The sequence below is a fragment of the Capronia coronata genome (genome assembly GCF_000585585.1).
Source record: "Capronia coronata CBS 617.96 chromosome Unknown acBCG-supercont1.1, whole genome shotgun sequence".
Classification (NCBI taxonomy): Eukaryota; Fungi; Ascomycota; class Eurotiomycetes; order Chaetothyriales; family Herpotrichiellaceae; genus Capronia; species Capronia coronata.
In genome coordinates this window covers 3,208,838-3,229,871 of record NW_006912893.1, presented here as the reverse complement: position 1 = coordinate 3,229,871, position 21,034 = coordinate 3,208,838, and the positions used below count along the sequence as shown (strand labels likewise).

The window sequence follows — 21,034 nt, the reverse complement described above, 5'->3', positions numbered from 1 at the left end:
GTATACTAGTGGTCTGGGAACTGTATCCATGATATAATGGTAGTAGTAGACATAGAATTGATTATTTTCGGTATTGACTGCCGATATACTTTTCTCCAGCAATTTTCCGTCTGGTGGGATCTAGTATTCCACTCAGATACATGTGCAGCGGCGGCGGCGATGCAACTAGGTAATCACTTTCTGCCCCAGGTCCGGACGCGGAAGAGGTAATACAATGAGAGGGCGGCGAAGACATTAAAGCCAATAAAGGCCCAGACGATGCCAAAGTCCCTCCAGCCATCACCGGCATAGATGTCCCTCTGGCCCAGAAACTGATCAGTCACTCTCAACGCACAGTAGCGACAATCGGCGGTGGCATCGGGATTGACCAACGCGCCGCCCGCGGGGCCAGCAGCCTCGAGATAGCGAGCCATGTACTGGCCACAGGTGGAGCCCGGGGACGGCTGAAAGAGACTGAGTTCGTTGCGGGCACAGCGCACCTCGCGGCCACTGATGACCGTGACGATGCCGTTGACGATATAGGTCATGGGACTGACGCGGTACATGAAGATCCAGAAGCCCGGCAGCGAGACGCTGGGCAGCAGCACGCCGTTGAAGGTCAGGGTCAGGTAGAACAGCAGCGTGGCGATCTCGCCGGCCGTCTCGGCGTCCGGGAGCGCGGCAACCACCATGTGTGCGAACGTGGAGCCGAAGACGAAAAACTGGATGCACAGGAGCAGTACTAGTCCTTGCTTCTCCGACGACGCGATGCCGAAGACCGGGTAGTTGAAGGCCGCGAAGACCATGATGCCCAGCAGCACCGCGTACGGCATTTCCACCAGGATGTTCGACACCATGAACGCCGCCCAGTGGTACGTGCGGGACGGCCGCTCGCGCACTTCGTACAGGTCGCGCTGGAAGATGAATTGAGGCATGATCTGCTGTACTAGCGCCACGAAGATGGCTGTCATCATGAATACCGCGAAGATCATCGATTGGATCGCTTGGATCGATCGCCCGGGGATGTAGAATGAGAAGCCGATGAAGACTGGTGAGAAATGGTTAGTCTCTCAAACACACACTCTCCCTCTCTTTCTCTCTTTTTCTCGGGTATACCGCAACGGAGAAGGTCATGGATGGAATGGGTGGATAGATGGGACGAAAGGGGATAGTATGAGGTGGATGGCTTGTCTATGGAAAGAAGACCAAGTCGGAATCGTGCTGTGCTTGGTGCTGTGCTGGGTGCTGTGCTGTACTGTGCTGGGTATCTGGGTGTCAGAAGAACAAGACTTACGTGCAGCGGCAATGCCCAAGGTATATTTACCACCAATGTACGTCGGGGTGCGCCAGTACTGCTGGAACACGCGGATCGAGACCGCCACCAGCTGATCCCACAGCGGCATGGCGAATTCGGCGTGGTCTCCTGGCGCGTCGACGTCCTGGGCGTGTTTCTCCTGCAGGCGACGCTGGAGACCGTCCAGTTCGGCGTTGAGGGCGGCGGCTTCGTTGCTCTCACGCCAGATGGCCGGCCAGTCCACTTTGGACTCGTTCGAGCCGGCACCGGCTAGCTCGAGGATATATTCGGCCGGGTTCTCGGTGTCGCCGCATTTGCGTGCGCCGTTTCGGTGGAAGTAGTCGAGCAAGAGCGACGAATCTTGGCCGATGTCGCCGAAGTAGACGGTTCGACCTCCCTGGGCGAGGAACAAAAGGCGGTCGAATTCCTCGAACAGCGTGCCTGACGGCTGATGGATCGTCGACAGCACCGCTTGACCGTTGTCCGCCAGCTTGCGCAGAAAAGACACGATCGACCAGCTGGACTGGCTGTCGAGGCCGGACGTCGGCTCGTCCAAGAACAGAAGCAGTGTAGGCTTAGCCGCCAGCTCGACGCCGATGGTCAGCAGCTTCCTCTGTTCCACGTTCAGTCCTTCTCCTGGCACGCCGATCACTGCGTCGGCGAAATCGGTCATGTTGAGCATTCGAATCACTAGCACAGGATTGTCAGTATGGAAATATAAATAGGTGCTCTCCTAAGAGCTAGATTCATAGGAATTGGAGACAGACTTACCCTTCTCGACGTAGGCATACTTCTCCTCCACGGACGTGGATTTCGGCTGACGCAACAGGGCAGAGAAGCGCAAAGCCTCGCGCACAGTCGACGTGTGCAGATGGAGATCCTGCTGCTGCACGTACCCTGTCCTGCGTGGGAAACTGGCGTTCAAAGGGTTACCGTTCACCAACATGTCTCCGGTAACCACGCCGACCGAGACTCGTTGAGCCAGGACATTCAGGAGAGTGGTCTTGCCGGCGCCAGACACGCCCATCAGAGCCGTCAGCGTGCCTGGTTTGACCCAGCCGCTGACGCGATCCAGCAGCCGTTTCTGATCGTTGCGATACTTGATGTCGTAGCAGACGTTGCGCCACATGAACACGTCGCCTTGCTTGGGCAGGGCGTCGAGCTCTTCGTCCTGCTGGTCCTGACTCGGACTCGGTTCTTCCACGACCGTCTTGGACTCCTTTTCTGACATGCCCTGCTGGATGGATTTGGGAACATGGCCCGGTCGGAAGACCAACGTCTCGGCGGTCGACGTGGAATGCGAGTTCAACTCCGTCACGGTCAGGTAAAGCACCAGGAAAAAGAAGAGGAAGGCCAACAGGATGCCGAAGTTCCGCCACAGATGGGAATGTCGATATCCGAAACTCGCATCCAAATATCGGTCGCCGTTCACATACAGTTGGCCGGGGATGGCGCCTTTCTCGCCACACACAAATAACTCGCTGGTGCCGCTCGTGAAGCCCGGGTACGCCGGGATCACGTCCGAACAGGGGAAATTCCGGCCATGGAACTCGTTGACCATCAACGCCTCGAACGCGTAGGCTAACGGGTCGATCCAGGTCAGCCATTTGAACCAGGGATGCATGTTGGGCCGTGGGATGACGAAGCCGGTGTAGATGACCACAGCGAGCAGAATGACGCCTGCCGCCGCGAGGGCTTGGGCGATGGTCTTGGACGCGGCCGCCACGGTCCGGAAGATACTACTCATGGAGAGCAGCGCGGCGAAATTGACGATGAAGAAGATGAAGAACGGGCCTGGCTCGTACCGCAGCCCGCCGAGGAAATAGATGATGGTGTTGAAGACGATACTGGCCGCGATCTTGATCGTGAGGTCCGACACCACGCCCGCCAGAGCCTCTGCGAAGGGATGGTAGAATGCGTATGAAGCGTGCTTCTCGACAATTGGTCGTTGGGCGTAAAGCGCGTTGATCTCGGTGACGGTGAGCAAAGAGTTGAGCAGGACGGTGAAGAACAGTAACGAGCTTTTGGAGAAGAATGCCTGTGTGCCGAAGGGAGTGCCGTAGAATAAAGACGCGATGATCAGTGCCATGACGGTATTGCCTCCGATAGTGGTCGCCGTCGATGCTATGTCGTTCCAGATGCGCTGATATGCCCGCTTCGTGCACAGCATGACCTGCATCCTGTTGTTGATCGTGTAGGGTGACTTGGGCCGCGTGTGTTTCGCCTGCCGTTGCCGTTTACTCTCGATGAATTCCTCCGCCGTCGTGCCCTCCCGGTCGAACTTCTCCAGGTTGGCGGCAATCTCGGCCTGAAGAGCGCGAAACTCGGGGCTCGCTCTCCAGTATCTCTCAAACTCTTCGGCTGTCCTGGGCACCCGATCTTCGAAGCCCTCCTTGGCTTCTCTCTCCCGAGGACTCGTCAACCCGGTCAGAAAATCACCGGTGCTTTTTCGTGATGGACACTTCCATCCCATCTGCTCGAAGAACTGCTTCGCGTGCGAGGTGGAGCCGAAGAAGATCTCGCGGCCCTCGTAGAGGAGAATGACCTTGTCGAACCGGTCGTACATAGCTTGAGAGGCCTGGTATGCGGCCACGAGATGCGTCGTGCCGAAGATGCGCGAGCTCAGCTCCAGGGCCTTGACGAATTCGAATGCCGACGCCGAGTCGAGCCCTCGCGTGGCATTGTCCCAACAACATAGAGGCGAGCCGGCCAAAGCCATTTCCGCAATCGACACCCGCTTCCTCTCGCCTCCACTGACGCCCCGGATGTAGTCGTCGCCGACTTTGGTGTGCACGGCATGGGACAGTCCGAACACGGCCAACACCACATCCCGGACCTGGTTGATGTAGTCCTTGCGCGACATGCCCGGCTCACGACTCCGCGGAGCCCTTGCGGCCGCTGCAAACGTGAGTGTCTGGCCTACCGTCAATTGTGGGAAGTCTGTGCACTGCGTCAGCTCAGTACTTAAACCAAAGGGTAACACTTACGCTTCTCGGTTTCGCCGTTGTACAAGATATCGCCTCTGAATTGCTGCTTCATCATCTTCTGCGGGATCCCGTCGTAGCTGACACAGCTTCCTTCTCCCACACTGAGTCCGTCGTAGTTGGCCGCCATGGACTTGAGAAACGTCGAACACCCCGATCCAGGCCGGCCTAGGACAATCAGCATCTCGCCGCGCTTGAGGATGCCATCGAAGTTCTGCAGGATGGCCTTATGCCGTTTCCGACCGTGGACCATTTGCTTGAGGTGCAACGGCGTGGTTAGAATCGAGCCCACGGATTTCTGGAGCTTGATCTCGGCCGCGGATCCATGGACGGACAGATCCTTGAAGATGACACCCGTGTGTCTTCGTTTGATGGCCCCGGTTGAGAACTGCTCGACTTTGAATCTCATCCACTCGCTGAGATCGAATTTATCGCTGGCCGGATCGATTTCCGGTCGCTTGTACCCAGCTGGTTGGCTGCCAGCTGATCGCGCCGACTCGTTGGTTGCTATACGCTGTAAATGCTCCCGCTCCGCCTCCGACCACATGGGCTCATATTGCGCCGTGTCGTGGATTGGCTGGTGTGGCCCATCTTTGGAAGCATGATCATCGTGCTGTTGTCCAGATCCTTTCAGTGTAGACTCCGACATGGCCGTGACGGCAGGCTGGCTGGCTCATGCGCTGTAGGTCGATGTCAAGGAGTTGGGAGCGCACGGGTAGTGTCGTGCGGCCATCGAAGGTGAAGTTGAAGAAGTTCCATACAGAGAACCGGGGCAATCTAGGACCCTCTAAGTACTAGTATCTCACAAACAACAATGCGAGATCGAGGACAGATCCCAAGCCACTAACCAAGTCGACCGCGTGTAGTGGACCGCACGGTGGTCTGACCGTATGTGGCTTCGTATCTCGTATTCTCTGTATACAAGTCCGTCCGGACTTTTTGTACCCTGGGACTCTCTCGTCCGGACATGCGCATGCGCTTTGGTGAGATATACCCTGTATGGTAGAACATGGTAGATGGATGTAGTCCAGATAGATCACCGGTGCCTGAGCTAGTCGTCGTCATGCAGAACGTTGTCACATTGTTTCTGCCCATGAAGCTTGTTTGCTAGCCTGGCATCTGGTCTCTGGGCATCGGGATTCGTCCCTCATCTCTAATCCAGAGTATAAAATTGAGTTGGTCGAGACTGATGAGTAGACCTGTACAGACTCGCTTTAATCCGTGCCATAAGGTCGGGCCTGAGTCATCGTCATCGTCGTCGTTGCTGTTCGCTCTTCTGCCCTTTATCTTGCTATCTTCGCTTTCGCAATGGCACAGGACGGTGCACATGTTACGTTGGTGGCAGCCAGGCATGCTCTCTGGACCTGGATCGAATCCGAGACCCAACTGTCCGGCCGTCCTAAGTTGCATAAAACGATGGATCCATGGCCATGGGGAACATCCGCTGGGCCCAGTCGACTAGAGAGGATAAGGGACCCATTCATTTCCTTATAGGGTCGTGCTTCAATTAGCAATTTTCATCGACGGCATGTGTTATTTCTCTCCTCTCCCTGAACAAGCGGTGTTCCTGTGGCCTGCACTTGCGCATGTTGAAGCTGTCTACAAGTTTGTTTCAGTCTCTTGCATTGTAGCCCTCGCGCATTGATTTGACACTCATGGTAGCCGGCTGGAAATAATGTGTTCCGTACAAGCGTTGTTGATATCGAGTAATCGAGCTGCGACATTTTCTTCAGCCGAGGTTCAAACAGCCTGGTATCCATCCTCGCCATCTTCTTTCTGTCACATGCGCGAGGCTATGTTTGCGTTTTGCCAATCAGGACTTGCGAGGCTGTGGAGCTTCGGACGTATGTATGGAGTGGATGAATGATAGATAGCCTTTGACGGCCGGCGACTGTGCTATTGTCGCCGGGGGTCGTGTTGCGTATATGATTGTCGTACAGACCCTCATATAACAGTGGCTTATTCCGTAGGAGAGCGGCTGAACACGTAAGCCTGCTACTGCCGAGATTTACAAGAATCTTGGAAGTGCAGTGGGAGACATAACGGTAGGTATGTAGGTACGTACTGTGTGGTACTGCAGTGCTGCTAACCCCGTGATTTACAGCCTGATCACGTGCACGCGTTGTTCTCCCTGAACTATTCGAAGACTCGGATGCCACAGGCTGCCGACTTCACACATCCTACATACAGTACGTGCATGGCTGTGTATCACAATGGAAATCTAAGCGGTAACCGAATAGGGATCCGCGAGTCGTTGACGGTACAGAGATGGGGCGTGGAACAACAGAAAACTAGGGAGTCGCTGATTCATTTCAGAACATTTTCATTTTCTGTGGTGGTGTCTTTGCTGTCGTAGCTCAACAAATGCCGTATGTGTCTGCGTCTGCGTCTGGTTCGGGTTGGAGTATTGCCAGTGCAGGGCACCCGATAGCGCCGGTCGGTCCTCTGTGTTCCGCGGCATGCCTCCGTGACGCCCATCGACCACTCATCAACACAGCGACAAAAGCTCGAATGTTCTTGTCCTCTCAGCCCACTGTTCTCCCAGCACTGCACATTACCTCTGCAACCTCATCCCAACCTACAAGCCTTCTTCAAGTGGGCGGCGATGCCTGTGGCCTCTGTACACAGCCTGCGCTACTTCGGATCGATCGCACAAAATGACCCTGTGCAACAATCAGCTCTAGCTTGTGATAGACCCTCTTCGACAACTTACCACTTGCGAATGACTGCACATACTTGGATATTTGATGCTAACGGCGTTTTGGGGTGCGGTACGAAGCTAGGCCTCGCGCGATATCCAGTGCCTCCCATTCCTCATCCGTGATATTGTTCGCCAACTTATTTTCAGCGGTCGGAGCTTGCGGTCTAGGTTCGACGGTCACGACAGATGGCTGCCGAAATGGGTCTGGAACTGGTCGGTTCGGAGCGGGATTATATGCGGAAACGTCAATCGGGGTCGGGGTGACGAATTTGAGCTCACGGGGTCCGATGATGCAGTGTGTGTCGAGAGGATCGACGGCGCCGCGGCATTGAGGCCGACCACACCAGGGATGAGTTCCGCACCTCGCACACCACAAGCCTCGCGAACGTCGAACGTCCTCAGGGAAGCTCTCACAGGCATGGCCGCAGAAAAGACAGGGGTTTGCTTGGAGGATTTTGCCGACCTTCTTCAGCTTCTCCAATTCTGCTTTCTCACCCACTTCCAATTTCTCTGTTTCGAAATACTCGAGATACTCTTCCAGGCAGAGGATTCTTTCCTTGATGTGGTCCTTGATCGCGAATCGCTCGATCTTCCATTCCTTGCTTCCCGGCTCGCAAACCCATTCCCAGTTCTGTTTGCTCACGATGGTGTGACGTTGGGGGAGGTTGTCCACGCCAAACGCAGCGAACCCTTGGTGTGGAATACCAAAGGCGTGGTTGTCTGGGTCACAGTTCACACAATGTTTGACCGCGATCTCGAGACGTGGTCGTGGTCCGAGCCACTCCCGCGCGTTGCCTAAGGTCTCCGAGATCGAGTATTGGTGCTCGCAATTGTAGATAGAGACATGGATGGTGATTCGGTCGAGTTGAGGGGCGTTTCTGAGACAGACTATCGATCGGAAGACACAGACATCATTTCCAAGATGACGTCTCGCAGTTGGGTCGTTGATACCGCTGTATTCAAACTGTTGGAAGTACTTCAGAATAGTGACAGCTCTGATGGAGCTGGAAATGGTGGGTGCGATATCCCAGAGGAAGACGGTGTCGCTAAACAATAGCTCTGCGTTGTGCCAGAACTGTCGTCCTTGGTTTTCGTAACGGGTCTTGCGACAGAGGCCGAACAATGCACGGTCGATCTGGACTTGTTCCACACGCTTCAGAGCATCGTCGCCCTCGGCTTTGTAGATCCATGCCTTGGTACACCAGGGGTTTGCACGACTCTCTGGCTCAACCAAGACGTCGGCAGGGAAGTCAGGGAGGACATAGTCGTAGATCTTGTTGATGACCTCTGGGGGGAACTTCAATAGATTCATAGCCTCCATCGCCGCGCCGATCAGAAAGTGAGTGGCCTAGAATGCTTGTTGATGAGATGGAAAGGTCGCTCAGGAAAGTCATTGCAGGTTTAGTGAGGTTCACGAAGGCAGTATAACACAGGCATTGACAACCTCATGTTGCCGCACCCTGTGTTTGCGCACCTACTAAGGGTAGACTGCGCCGCCATCTTTGTCTCTTTGTCAAGCAGCTGCATACACTCACAGACCGATGCAACAAGGAATGGTGGTAGTCACAGATGGACGGAGAAGATACGAAATGAGCCGAGTGGAAAGAAAGGGGTCGCTTTATGGGTTCTGACTCTGTTGGAATGTCGATATCAATATGTGCAGCAACGCACATCTGATCCCCCGTAACAAACATACGGCGGACCATGACATCACTGCAACAATTCTGTGATGGTGACTCGGAGCCTGCGCAAGTGCGACGACGGCCTTATTACTACTATTATTACCTTCTCTGCTCTCATGAAGACTGAGACAATATGAAATTCCCTCTCGACAAACGTCCATCAAATATGTCTGTATCTGCATCCAGTGCATTATGGCTGAGCAGAACTATCGGAAACCATTGCTCGTGGCTCTGGCCGGCACAGTAGTCCTCACTGCGGCTTTCTATGCCTTTGATCATTACTCCAGTCGATCGACGAAGGTGCAGCCTGATCACTCGGGTGCCCTTCATCGTAGCAACGCCATCCGGAGACCCAGGCACCCAAGACGCTGGCGTCAGGGGTTCGAACAGGCTCCCCTCGATTACGACCCTACCGAGCGAGCCATCAATCGTCTGGAAGAACGAAACGAGCGAAGACAAGGCTATGGAGAATATCAGAACAAGTGGTTTTTCCCAACACCAGAGGACGCTCAGGGAGTGGACTTGATTTTAATTCCTTGCAACCTGAGGTCGATCTATGTCTACCTGCTGCAGCACTCGCCGGCACCACTGTCCCCGTACCAACAAGACTGTCTGCGATTACACGTTCACGGAGTATTCACCCAGAATTTCCTACGCGAAGAGTATCCCGAAGGTTACATCATCGGTGATGACGCCTACATCGTGGCGCGAGGGCTGGAGTTGCTCGATGTCGCGGAAGAGATTGTCTACGAAGTGGTCAAGGCTTTCGATGATGGTGTATTTCATCTGAGCGAGGAGTGGAGCCCTCTTGATGCGCCCATCCAGAGCCCTAGGATGCCCCCTGTGCAGACTGACGGCATGGTGGACGGTCTCGGCCCTCAAGACGCTCTCGAGGCGTTGGCCAACCCAACGAGAGAGGACGAGGAAGACAGCGAGATCTCATACAGTAACAATGATGAAGATCCCGAGGGAAGTCAGAACATGCTCGATCTCCTCTATCATATCGCTGGCGAGCAAGCGCGGCGGGAAGGATACATTCACCGTGGCGTCGAATGCAATAGCTGCGGCATTCACCCAATCCAAGGCATCCGGTATCACTGTGCAAATTGCTTTGATTATGATCTGTGCGAGAGCTGCGAGGCTAGCTCCGGCCACATCAAGAGTCATGTGTTCTTCAAAATAAGGATACCAGCTCCGTCCCGAGGGAACATTAAGCAGGTCATTCCGAAGTGGTATCCTGGGAACCCCAATGCATTTCCAACTTCTTTGCCAGCAGAAATCTCAAGACACTTGTTGGATCAGACTGGCATGGATCGCACCGAAATGGATGCCTTGTACGAACAGTTCAAGTGCCTCGCTGATCATTACTGGGTCAATGATCCGACGGGACTGGGGATGGCTATTGATCGAAAAGCCTTCGACGCTTACTTTATCCCTACCACGGCCGACAGACCCTCTCCTGCCAACCTAATCTACGATCGTATATTTTCTTTCTACGATACCAATAACGATGGCCTTATCGGCTTCGATGAATATATCCGTGGCCTGGCACAGCTGCAGGATAAATCACGTCTTGCCAGGCTCCAGCGAACATTTGATGGCTATGACCTCGATTCCGATGGTTATGTCGACCGGAAGGACTTCCTTCGCATTTTCCGCGCTTACTATGCCTTGAACAAGGAGCTGAGTCGAGAGATGATCAATGGCCAGGAAGACTTTGGCTACGTGGATGAAGAGATTCGAGAGGTTGTTCGCGGGAGTCAACCCATCAGTGCTGCATTTGGCGGAGGCATGCTCTACGGACATGAGTCCAGAACGGGCCAGGATAAACAGCGCGAAGCCAACGGTGATCTGCAGTTAAACGTCGGATCCAACGGGGTGTTACAGGGCGACACCGACGCGCGAGGAGATCGTGCTCGTGCGATTGGCAATGTCGCCATGAACAACCGCACCCGAAACCATCCTTTCCGGTCCTTTAGGACAGCCCCGGTCGAGGACGAGGCTTTGATGCTCCTCCCGATTGGAAGTAACTTCAACCATTCTGGTTTGCATGACCCTGATGAAGTAACCGAGGAAGAGCTTGCGGGTCCCGATCCTCCACTACAGACATATGGCTGGCCTCCAGTGCGCACCCCGGAGCCTCAGGATATTGTTGATGCTCTAGGACAGGAGGTCCCACTCGACGACATTACGGATCCGGTGGACCGGACACGAGTCTTATTTGCACAATCCCGACGCCTCGACAACGAGGGTGACGAGGCTGAAAGGCGTATCAGGGCCAAAGCTGTGGAACAGCGATGGCGACGGAGGCAATTCTATCTAGATGAAGAGGAAGGGTTGACCCGACCGCCCGGTTATACAGAGCCGGATAGTTCTGACGAGGAGCCGACGACATCGCGGCCCAAGAAGAACAGTCGCGTGACGACGAAAAGCCCACGGCGGCCGTCCATACAGTCAAGGTCCTCGTCCAAAGTGCGATTCGATGACAGTGCTATCGACACCGACTATGAAACACGCTCAAATGCCTCGTCACGCAGCATCCCTATCAATGAAAGATGGGGTGGTTATGAACTTGGACAGGCTGAAGCAGACATTGGCAAGGATATTCTGTATCAGGCTGTTCAGGAAGGCTTCAATAAATTGTTAGATGCTCTGTTCAAGGAAAAGGAGGACGAGTGGGTGATTGCACACTCTACCCGGAGTGACCGCCATCGATTTCGTAAAGAAATGGAACAATTTCGAGAGAAGCTCGAAGCGGCCGAACAACAACATGACGAAGCTTTGAAAGAGGCCGACAGGCTGCGGACAGAGGAATTGTTGGGGAGCGCGCAGTTGGAAGACCAGGCTGAGAGTACTGGCGTTGAAGTCTCGCCAGGAACGAAGTCTGACCACAAAGAGTCTTCCGAGCCTGATCCCGAAGATCACATAGAGTTGATGTTCGGGGAAGGGGCTGTAACTGAGAGCATGACCGCCGAGAAGCCAAACGACTCGACTGGGTCATACTGTGACCCTACCCTTCCGCAGTTCCGACCGGACGAACCTGAAACCGCCAGCATAGCGACTGAACTTGATCCCTTTTCCGGCGATCCAGTTCAAGCACGAGCCATCCACGACCTCTGGGTTCGCCATGATGCGATTGACGCCGAGGCACGACAACGCGGAGGATATGGTAAGCTCAATTTCGCCGAATTCCGACGAAAAATGGTGGCCGAAGACGAGGTGGGTAGGGTGCTGGGAGTGAAACAAAAAGAGGACGGGAAAGACTCAGACCAGGAGACATGGGAGAGCAGTGCCGACCTGGGAAGGTTGGCTTTTGTCGGCACATGGCTGGAGATGGCCAGCTTCTAGCATGTCGTGGATTTGAGCTTTGCGAAGCTCGGCTTGTCTGAGCAGGGTTGATTGTATCAATCAAAAACTCCTCACTGGATGTTATATCCGAGAGTATTGTGTACAAGGGGCCAAAGGCATTTCGAATCCACTTCTTCCTCTTCTTAACGCTGCTTGCCCCTTTGGTATGCTGGAGCTGAGCGAGCTCGCTTATCTTACTACAATTCCAGCCCATCTCTTTGCTGGTCTGGCGTGTAGCAATAAAATTTCTGCTTTTTGTGCTAGCTGCAGAGGGTGTGCCCTCCTGATATTCTCTCAATGTGCATTCTTCTCGGACAGGCATCAATATTCTCCAAGCCCGCGAAAGAGATTCTTTGGGCGTACCTGTTCAGATGTTCTTTTGGAGGATCCAGTTGCACTGATTCCAACTGTGGACTGGAGCACCTTTTGCACTGCAAGCAAGTTCGAAACGGCCGACCATCCCGACGAAGCAAAGCGTAGTTCATAGGCATGTTGGCAAAAAGTCATCAGCGTCAATAAGCCATGGTTGCATACAGAACTTGCCATCCATAACCCACACCTATACCAACCAGCCGAAGTCCCATGGGTAATGCCGTTCTTGTTGTGCAGAAGGTGGCCTCAGAGGTGTCCGTACCTCAAAGTGCTGTAAGCTGTGAATTCGATAGCATAGCAGGAGTGATACCAGGGAGTAACAGTATAGAGATGGCCCGGCCCATGCAAGGCTGAAGCACAAGGCTGTGTACCAAATGCCGAGGATTTGCCGTCCTTCCGCGTCATCCTGCGATTGGAGGCTGCTTCGCACTCACCACTACAACTACAACCTTGATTCTTTCATTCATTGATTCTCCCAGCCAACTTCTACCACGACCCCCCCCTTCAGCTCCTACTTCTGTCGCGATAGTAGAGAGCTACTCCTATCGCCCACCATGTCCGGACCCGAAGTTCACCACCTATTCCACCATCCCATTGCCGACCATTCCTTCTCCTCCGACCGTCAGACCCTCGCAGTCGCCCGAGACAGCAACGTCGAACTGTACCACCGGTCTGGCCCCAAGTTCGCACTGAAAGATGAGCTCAAGGGCCACGACAAGACCGTCACCGGGGTGGACATTGCGCCCAACAGCGGCATGATTGTGACTTGTTCTCAAGGTGAGTAAGACCAGACATCTTCGATCTACCTACCTGCCATCTACCTCCCTTCACCCACCTTTAGCTTGCCCTGACAAGCTACACTAACGTTCGTGTCATGCACACTGCGTAAGGGACATGTTACTAACACCTCCCCTCCCACCTTTCTAGACCGAAATGCCTACGTATGGGAACCCTCGCCGACGGGCTGGAAACCGACGCTGGTGCTCCTCCGGATCAACCGCGCGGCGACATTCGTGCGGTGGTCGCCGTCGGAGAAGAAATTCGCCGTCGGGTCCGGCGCGCGGGTGATTGCAGTGTGCTACTTTGAAGAAGAAAACGACTGGTGGGTGTCGAAGCACCTGAAGAAGCCGATCCGCAGCACGATCACAACCGTGGCCTGGCATCCGAACTCGGTCCTGCTGGCCGCGGGGTCGACGGACTCGCACGCCCGCGTCTTCTCGGGCTTCATCAAGGGCATCGACGACCGGCCGGAGCCCAGCGTCTGGGGCGAGCGGCTGCCCTTCAACACCGTGTGCGGCGAATACCTCAACGACTCGGCCGGCTGGGTCCACGCCGTGTCGTTCTCGCCGAGCGGCGACGCCCTGGCCTTCGCCGCCCACGACAGCAGCATCACTGTCGTCTACCCGGCCGGCCCGGACCAGCCGCCGCGCGCCATGGTCAACATCTCCGTCCAGACCCTGCCGTTCACCAGCTTGATCTGGTCCGGCGAGGCCGAGATCATTGCCGCCGGTTACGACTGCGAGCCTTTCCGCTTCCGTGGCGGTGAGGCTGGTTGGGAACTCGCTGGGAGTGTCGAGACGAAACATCGCCCCGGCCTGGCCGCCGCCAGGGAAGAGTCCGCCTTGCATATGTTCCGCCAGATGGATCTCAAGGGCAAAGTCAAGGACGATACACAGCTCAATACTACCCATCAGAACACTGTCAATACCGTCCGTGTCTATGAACAGGCCGGTGGCGCTGTGAAGAAATTCAGCACTAGCGGCGTGGATGGCAGAGTTGTCGTCTGGTCGCTATAGCGAGATGATTGAATGTCAGGCCAGGCAGGGTAGGGCAAGTCACGTCCCGTTATGCTCTAAGATGTCTGAAAGTAGAAAAGAAAACATATCATTGAACACTGATTTCTGGCTCACGTTGTATCATGTCGTGAGTGCTTTCTGATCTAGACAACTCTATCGACGCATCGCATCGGTGGAATCCCCTTTTCAATAGTCAAGCCATGAGCGAGTATGCAACCTCCCTCCATCCTTTCATGTCCCATCCATGTCCGGGTCCAACGTACTCCGCACCTCTTCAATCTCGTCGTTGTCGTCGTCATGCGCTTCCGCCCCCTCCTCCACCTGGCTCGTAGTCTCGCTCTGGTCGAGGTCGGCTTCGGCGTCAAGGGCTGTCATCCTGACCGAAAACTCAACCTGCAGTCTTGCCAGCCAGGCCCGCAATTCTCCCACCTCAGAGGCAGTGCCACGGCAACTTTCCCTCGCCTGGAATAGCTGCTCGCGCAGGTTCAACAGCAGCTTGGTCCGTCTCGCGGTTGCAAGGGTCCTCGTGTTCCGCTTGCCCGCTTCATTCCGCTCATGTAGGGCGTGAGAGACACGGGTGGCAGTATCAATGACCCTCTCCGGCAGATTGATGACGCGGGCGAGCGCGAGTCCGTAGAACTTCTCTTCCTCGTACCCCTCGGCGATTTTATAACTCATTTTCATCTTGGAGGCGTCGGCATTGATATCGACCGCTAGATGCAGATTGACTACGCCGGCCCGTTCGGCCAGGATGCGCGGTACGTCGCGGAAGTGCGTGACGAACCAGACCAACGCCTTGGCTTTGATCAGCTCTTCGGCGATGGCGATGGCGATCGCAAGTCCGTCTGTCGTGCTGGTTCCGCGGCCGAGCTCGTCGATGAGCACGATGCTGTGGGGCGAGATGTTGCGCAGAATGAATGCCACCTCTCGCATCTCCGAGGCAAAGGTCGACACGTTGGCTTCGATGCTGTCGTCGGTTGAAACTCGCGCGAAGAGCTGGTATGTCATGGGAACCGAGGCGTAAGCGGCCGGCACGAAGCAGCCGATTTGCGCCATGATGGCTATTAGAGCGATGGAGCGGATATATGTGCTTTTGCCGCTCATGTTGCAGCCGGTGATGATCTGGAAGCGTTTCTGCTCGGTTGCGTAAACGTCGTTGGGCACGTACTTGTCAGTTTGCGTCTTCTCGCGGATTGGATGGCGCCCGGCCTTGATGGCCAAGGTGTCAAGCAGCTCCGGTCGCACGTAATCATTCGTGATAGCTAGATGGGCAAAGCTCGCCAGCATGTCGAGCATGGCGATAGCTTCGCTGATCTTGAAAAGCGGGTGGATCTTCGATCGGACAGCTTCGATGAGCTCTTGAACCGCGTGGTCGCTCAGGCTGATGACTTCGTTGTGAGCATCTTTGATTTTCTGATTCATTTTGATGAGCTCTAGTGTCTGGCATTCGATGAACGTGTTTCGGCGGTAGATGTTCACGAAGGAATCTGGAATTGGCTTGTCCTCCAGCTGAATGGCAGGAATACGGATGTAGAATTGTCTAGGGGCGTCGAACTTCAAATCCAGGTCCAGTTCTTGCGCATCTACTTTGATTAGCTGATGACATACAATCGATTGTAGGCACACTTTTGAGCTCTTCGACCATGTCAAAAACATCCTGGTTTATCTCCTTGTACGTTTGGCGTGCGACATCGAGGAATTCGTTGACTCCAGCCTAGGGAAGGTCAACACAGAAAGTCAAGGCTCGGTGGGATATCAGCACCTGCACAGCGTAGACCCGTTGGTTGCGAAGCTCGGTCGGTTTGGTCGAATACCTCACATCGGGGTTGAGACTGTTTCTGATGATACTATCGACCTCTGCATAGTTTGCTGGATCACAAAGCTGATTGAGGTCAGTTTGAGTGGAATGGATAGACCATAGTAGTCTTGCCTGGCGTATCTCGTGCAATTCCTCACTGCTAGCACCGGTGAGTGCTTGCCAGAGTGGCTTGATGGAGTCCACAAAGGTCTTGAGCATCAGCACCTGGTTGACGGCTTGTTCAGCGTACTGAATCCCAATCTTGGTTTGAATCACAACGAGCTGTATTGATCAGCATATGCAAGACAATTGAACAACGGCACCAGACGAACAACTGTCAGAACCCGATCAGTGTCTACAAAAGATTTCAAGGCTACTTCAGGTCAGCATGTTCTTCCGCTTTGGGAAGGTTAGTACCGGAGCGAGCTGCGAATAGCATGTCCTGTCTCGAGACAAGTTCTTCTAGAGCTTCATGCCTCTTGGCAATCTTTTCAGCATCGGTCGATGGCTGCAGTATGTTGCTTCTGAGGAATCGTGCGCCCATTGGCGTGAATGTCTCATTCAGCAGCCCTAACAAGCACTCTTTGGACTTGATATGTTGAAGGTTCTGGACCAGTTCTAGTGAAGCGATTGTGGAGAGATCAATCATCATGGAGCCTTCTGCAGTCTCGAACTTTATACGTAACGTCTGAGGAGCAAAAGTCTTTTGCAGACCCATGTCGACGAATTGTAGAACCTACCAACATCAGTCATTGACAGCGTAGTCCAACTGTTTCATACTGCGGAGAAACAGGATGTGGCAAAGTGATTGCCTGCTAGAGCCAGCTTCAAAGACTCCAGGTCGTCCGGAAAGGCGAGGCGTTGGACATAGTCTTGACCACTACTCTCAGACCAATACCTGCGATCAAGTTTGGTGCCTATGGGGCCACCATTGTCCACGTCCAGATTCTCGGACACAACTGATACTAGCTTTGATTCGGCGGCACTGGCCATGTAGAGGATCTCAGTGGGCTCGTAGACCTTCAACTTGTGGCATGTACGAGCATAGGTCTGAGTGTCTGTGAACTGGCAGAGAATGGCTTCGGACGTGTAGACATTGACAAAGGAGAGGCCGACGGTAGGAGAGATTCCTCGAGATTCGCTGATCGCACAAATTATCTCACTATTGCTATAGTCAGTGGATGTCTTCGCTGTTCTAGGACGCCATCGACTGGAATCCGGAACTGAGGATGTCGCAGGCGTAGTGCTGGATCTGGCAGAGGTTCCGGTGACACTCGATATGCTCCGAGACGGCATAGCGACAGATAGCTGACGTGCCTTCGGGTGCATAAGACGATGTCAGCTCTCAAATCGAAGAGCGGAGATGTAGAGGATGAGAAGGAGGGCGCTGGTTTATGTTGGGAGTCCGAATAGAAACCAAGTCCAGTTACTAATGAAGAAGGTCTGCCGACGAGGCTTCCCCGCACGAGGCTGACAATTGTCCATGATTTTTTCGAGCCCGCTGCTGGCAGAGTGAGTTTTGCCTGGACTTCATAAACACCCAACCTAAGAGGCTGCAGCAGTCATGGCCACAGTGGTACCTCCCCCAAGTAAGCGGCAGAAGATAATCGCCGCCGAAAAAGCAGAAAAGGCGCTTGAAGATGCCAGGATACCGGACGACCTAGGAAGTGTGAGGGTGCAATTTGTCGACCAGAGCACGGGGAAGTCGACAGGGCCAGTGGTTGCTGTGCCTATCAAGGATGCGACTGTCCGGAATCTCGAGACACTTCTGAATACGATACAGGGAAATGTAAGGACTGGAGCCCAGTCGGGATCTTACAATTCGGGCGCTGACATGCTGCAAGGAACCTGGAGAGCGTCTTCCCTACAGATTCTTCTTCCGCAACGATCGATCTACAATATCAGAATTCGAGCTCCTCGATGTGCAGACCGATCTGTACAATTCAGTCCTGCGACCCGGATTCAAAACCACCGAAGATAATATCGTTCTCCAGTTCATTCCTCAAGCCGTCTTCCGCGTGCGTGCAGTGTCAAGATGTTCTGCGTCAATATCTGGACACGGCGAAGCTATACTCGCAACAGCCTTTTCTCCAGAGTCATCTGCCAGAATGGCCACAGGAAGTGGAGACAATACGGCACGGATATGGGACTGCGACACGGGGACACCGCTACACACTTTGAAAGGACATACGAGTTGGGTCTTGGCCGTGTCGTGGTCTCCCGACGGCAAGATTCTCGCAACCGGCAGCATGGATAATACAATACGGCTTTGGGACCCGAAGACCGGAGAGGCGTTAGGGGGCCCGCTGAAGGGCCATACGAAATGGATTACAAGTCTTGCTTGGGAGCCTTATCATACCCAGGCGCCAGGAAAGCCTCGACTAGCATCGGCCTCCAAGGACGGCACAGTCAGGATATGGGATGTTGTGCTTCGACGCATTGATCAGAGCCTTTCGGGACATAAGAGCTCAGTCACCTGTGTGCGATGGGGCGGACTTAATCGAATGTTTACCTCGTCGCAGGACAAGACGATTAAAATCTGGAACACGAAAACCTGGAACTGCCTTCACACCTTGTCCTCGCACACGCACTGGGTGAACCATCTGGCTCTGTCTACAGATTTTGTGCTGCGTACAGCCTACCATGATCACACAGGCAAAGTTCCAGACACAGTTGAGGAGCGGATCAAGAAAGCAAAATCCAGATTCCAAGAGGCCGCCACGCAGGAAGGGAGGTTGGTTGAGAAGCTCATATCCGCTTCGGACGATAACACAATCTTCCTGTGGGATCCCTCAGCCATTCCTGCCGACTCGAACGCGGCTGTGAAACCCATCGCGCGACTACTCGGGCATCAGAAACAGGTCTTGCATGTTTCGTTTTCCCCGGACGGTCTGTACATCGCTTCGGCATCCTTCGACAACAGCGTGAAGCTCTGGAACGCTCGCGATGGGAAGTTCATCACTACCCTGCGTGGGCATGTCGGTGCTGTGTATATGGTTGCATGGTCCAGCGATTCCCGGCTTCTTGCTAGCGCTTCAAAGGATACGACTGTGAAAGTATGGGATGTCAAGACTGGCAAACTAAAAGAGGACTTACCAGGCCACAAGGACGAGGTCTTTGCCTTGGATTGGAGTCAAGATGGGAAATGTGTGGCTAGTGGCGGCAAAGACAAGCAGGTGAAACTTTGGAAGCATTGATCGCTGTGTGTTGATGGGTCGCATGACGGTATTTGACGATTGAGAATTGTGAGAGAACTCTAGATACCCCGTATTTGATGGCTGGAAATCAACATGAACGCATTCAACCGGCTTCAGGAAAAGTACACATTTTAAATTTTCAATGAACTTTGTATGTCTTGATTGTTTACAGACAGCAACCAGTTGTGTCATCACCGGGAACACAATGAGCTCTTGCCAACCCGCCGACCCAACTCCCCTCATCTCCTATCGCAACCTTCCCATTAAGGTCTTGGTGGGCTGCCTCGGCCAATGGGGGGGTTATAGACCAACTTCCGGTTCTTCAGAGGAGACCACTTGTATCGCTTGACCCAACCGCTCAATGCCAGTAGTACAGTACCGATGATCAGAACCTTGATGCCCATTTTCTTGCGGTCGTCCATCTCCGGCTCTGCCGTCCAGTTCAAGAACTCAACCACGTCCTTGGCCATTTGCGACGTTGTTGCGGGGGTACCATCTTCATATTCAACAAGACCGTCGTACAAAACTCGAGCCATTGCAATGCCAGTGCCAGGGAAGTAGGGGTTGAAGTTCAAGCCGGACTGCACGGTGGCGCCAGCAGGTGGTTCCTCGGGATATCCGGTAAGCAAACTGAAAATGTAGTTGCAGCCGCCGTGTCGGGCCTTGACCATGAGCGATAGATCCGGGGGCAAAGCACCATTGTTGGCAGCACGAGCAGCCTCGTCGTTCTTGTATGGGGATGGGAGGTAATCGGACAGTTTTCCTGGTCGCTTCTCGATCTCGCCCTCATCGTTGGGTTCGGTGTCATATTCGTTCTCTTCCGCCAGAGCCTTGGCCTCATCGACTGTCATGAACGTTCCAACCAAACCTCGATACGGGATACGCTTGAGAGAGTGGCATGCGGCGCAAACTTCTCGGTAGACCTGGAAACCTCTTCGAAGACTAGCCAACGTCAATTTTATATCCTGTAGTCTCCGACTGATACATACGCTGCGTGATCGAATGTTTTTGTCCACTTTACGTGTTCCCATGGGTACTGTGTCGGATGCAGACTAAATCCTGTCATTAGCTGCTTGATCGCCCCAACTCGTCCTGCAAAGCTCACCCTTCTTCGGCCGGCGTCATGGCGAAGACATCTCGGCCATAGAGATGGTAATACCAAGCAATTGAACCGATTGAAGCAAGGGTCGCGGCAGAGGCGCCTGCTGTGAGGTAGAAGGGAGAGGAGGCGGCCTCGGAGGAGCTCGACGATGCGGCACGCTGCAACCGACGTTAGCAGAAGCTCTGGTCATCATTCTTCGCTCACTGTGGAAGAAAGCGCATAGGGCGAAAACTGACAGTGGTTGTCTTGCGGACAATATTTCGTGCAGCTGCCCTCAACGGGGTACCACGGATTGCCGACGTGGCCAGCATCGTGTCCAAAAGACGTACGCGCCCTCGACAGATGTTGGATTTGTCGTACAATGGAGTGAAGAGGTGAACGACGCTCGTTTGTTGAGCTGGAAAAGAGTGTTGAAGTCCACAATTGCAGCAGAGGGACTGAAGTTGCAAGCTTGAAGAAGCTCAGATGCACATTCTACCCGACTTGTATTGAGCCACTTGTGATTGGCTGCGACCTCACCACGACCTTGTCATCCACCTCACAGTACACAGTATTAGCAGTATTATTATTAGACAGTATTAGGCACAAGGCTGAAATTACCTACTTAGGTAAGGTAGGTAATAAAGCTGCTATGCTCTAAAACACTGTCTGGGATCAGCCACCATCTGGCTGCGTCTGCGTCAACAGTTGAAGCGCAGGCCATTTCAAGATCGTTGTACAGCATCACTTGCGAGATCAGCTCCTTGTCTCGCATCTCTTCTCCCTTCTGCAGCAGTGGAGG

At 54.0% G+C, this 21,034-nt stretch overlaps 6 protein-coding genes across 6 annotated transcripts; 3 read left to right on the top strand and 3 right to left on the bottom strand.

The window, feature by feature from the left end:
- Positions 1–173: 173 nt before the first annotated feature.
- Positions 174–4,906, bottom strand: A1O1_01143 (uncharacterized protein; the record flags this gene model as incomplete). Its single annotated transcript, XM_007722056.1, has 4 exons — positions 174–1,027; positions 1,274–1,963; positions 2,045–4,213; positions 4,261–4,906. The coding sequence occupies 4 exons, from the start codon at positions 4,904–4,906 to the stop codon at positions 174–176; spliced, it is 4,359 nt and encodes a 1,452-aa protein (XP_007720246.1).
- Positions 4,907–8,832: 3,926 nt separating this feature from the next.
- Positions 8,833–11,988, top strand: A1O1_01142 (uncharacterized protein; the record flags this gene model as incomplete). The annotated part of the gene is made up of 1 exon (XM_007722055.1): positions 8,833–11,988. The coding sequence occupies one exon, from the start codon at positions 8,833–8,835 to the stop codon at positions 11,986–11,988; it is 3,156 nt and encodes a 1,051-aa protein (XP_007720245.1).
- Positions 11,989–12,914: 926 nt separating this feature from the next.
- Positions 12,915–14,156, top strand: A1O1_01141 (actin like protein 2/3 complex, subunit 1A/1B; the record flags this gene model as incomplete). Its single annotated transcript, XM_007722054.1, has 2 exons — positions 12,915–13,137; positions 13,288–14,156. The coding sequence occupies 2 exons, from the start codon at positions 12,915–12,917 to the stop codon at positions 14,154–14,156; spliced, it is 1,092 nt and encodes a 363-aa protein (XP_007720244.1).
- A 231-nt stretch (positions 14,157–14,387) lies between these two features.
- A1O1_01140 (DNA mismatch repair protein MSH4) lies at positions 14,388–17,250 on the bottom strand (the record flags this gene model as incomplete). Its single annotated transcript, XM_007722053.1, has 6 exons — positions 14,388–15,739; positions 15,783–15,870; positions 15,919–16,236; positions 16,287–16,327; positions 16,372–16,690; positions 16,735–17,250. 6 exons carry the CDS (start codon positions 17,248–17,250, stop codon positions 14,388–14,390), a joined length of 2,634 nt encoding a protein of 877 aa, XP_007720243.1.
- Positions 17,251–17,518: 268 nt separating this feature from the next.
- On the top strand, positions 17,519–19,151 carry A1O1_01139 (uncharacterized protein; the record flags this gene model as incomplete). The annotated part of the gene is made up of 2 exons (XM_007722052.1): positions 17,519–17,743; positions 17,799–19,151. 2 exons carry the CDS (start codon positions 17,519–17,521, stop codon positions 19,149–19,151), a joined length of 1,578 nt encoding a protein of 525 aa, XP_007720242.1.
- A 263-nt stretch (positions 19,152–19,414) lies between these two features.
- A1O1_01138 (cytochrome c1, heme protein, mitochondrial) lies at positions 19,415–20,564 on the bottom strand (the record flags this gene model as incomplete). The annotated part of the gene is made up of 4 exons (XM_007722051.1): positions 19,415–20,093; positions 20,141–20,203; positions 20,257–20,411; positions 20,490–20,564. 4 exons carry the CDS (start codon positions 20,562–20,564, stop codon positions 19,415–19,417), a joined length of 972 nt encoding a protein of 323 aa, XP_007720241.1.
- Positions 20,565–21,034: the final 470 nt, after the last annotated feature.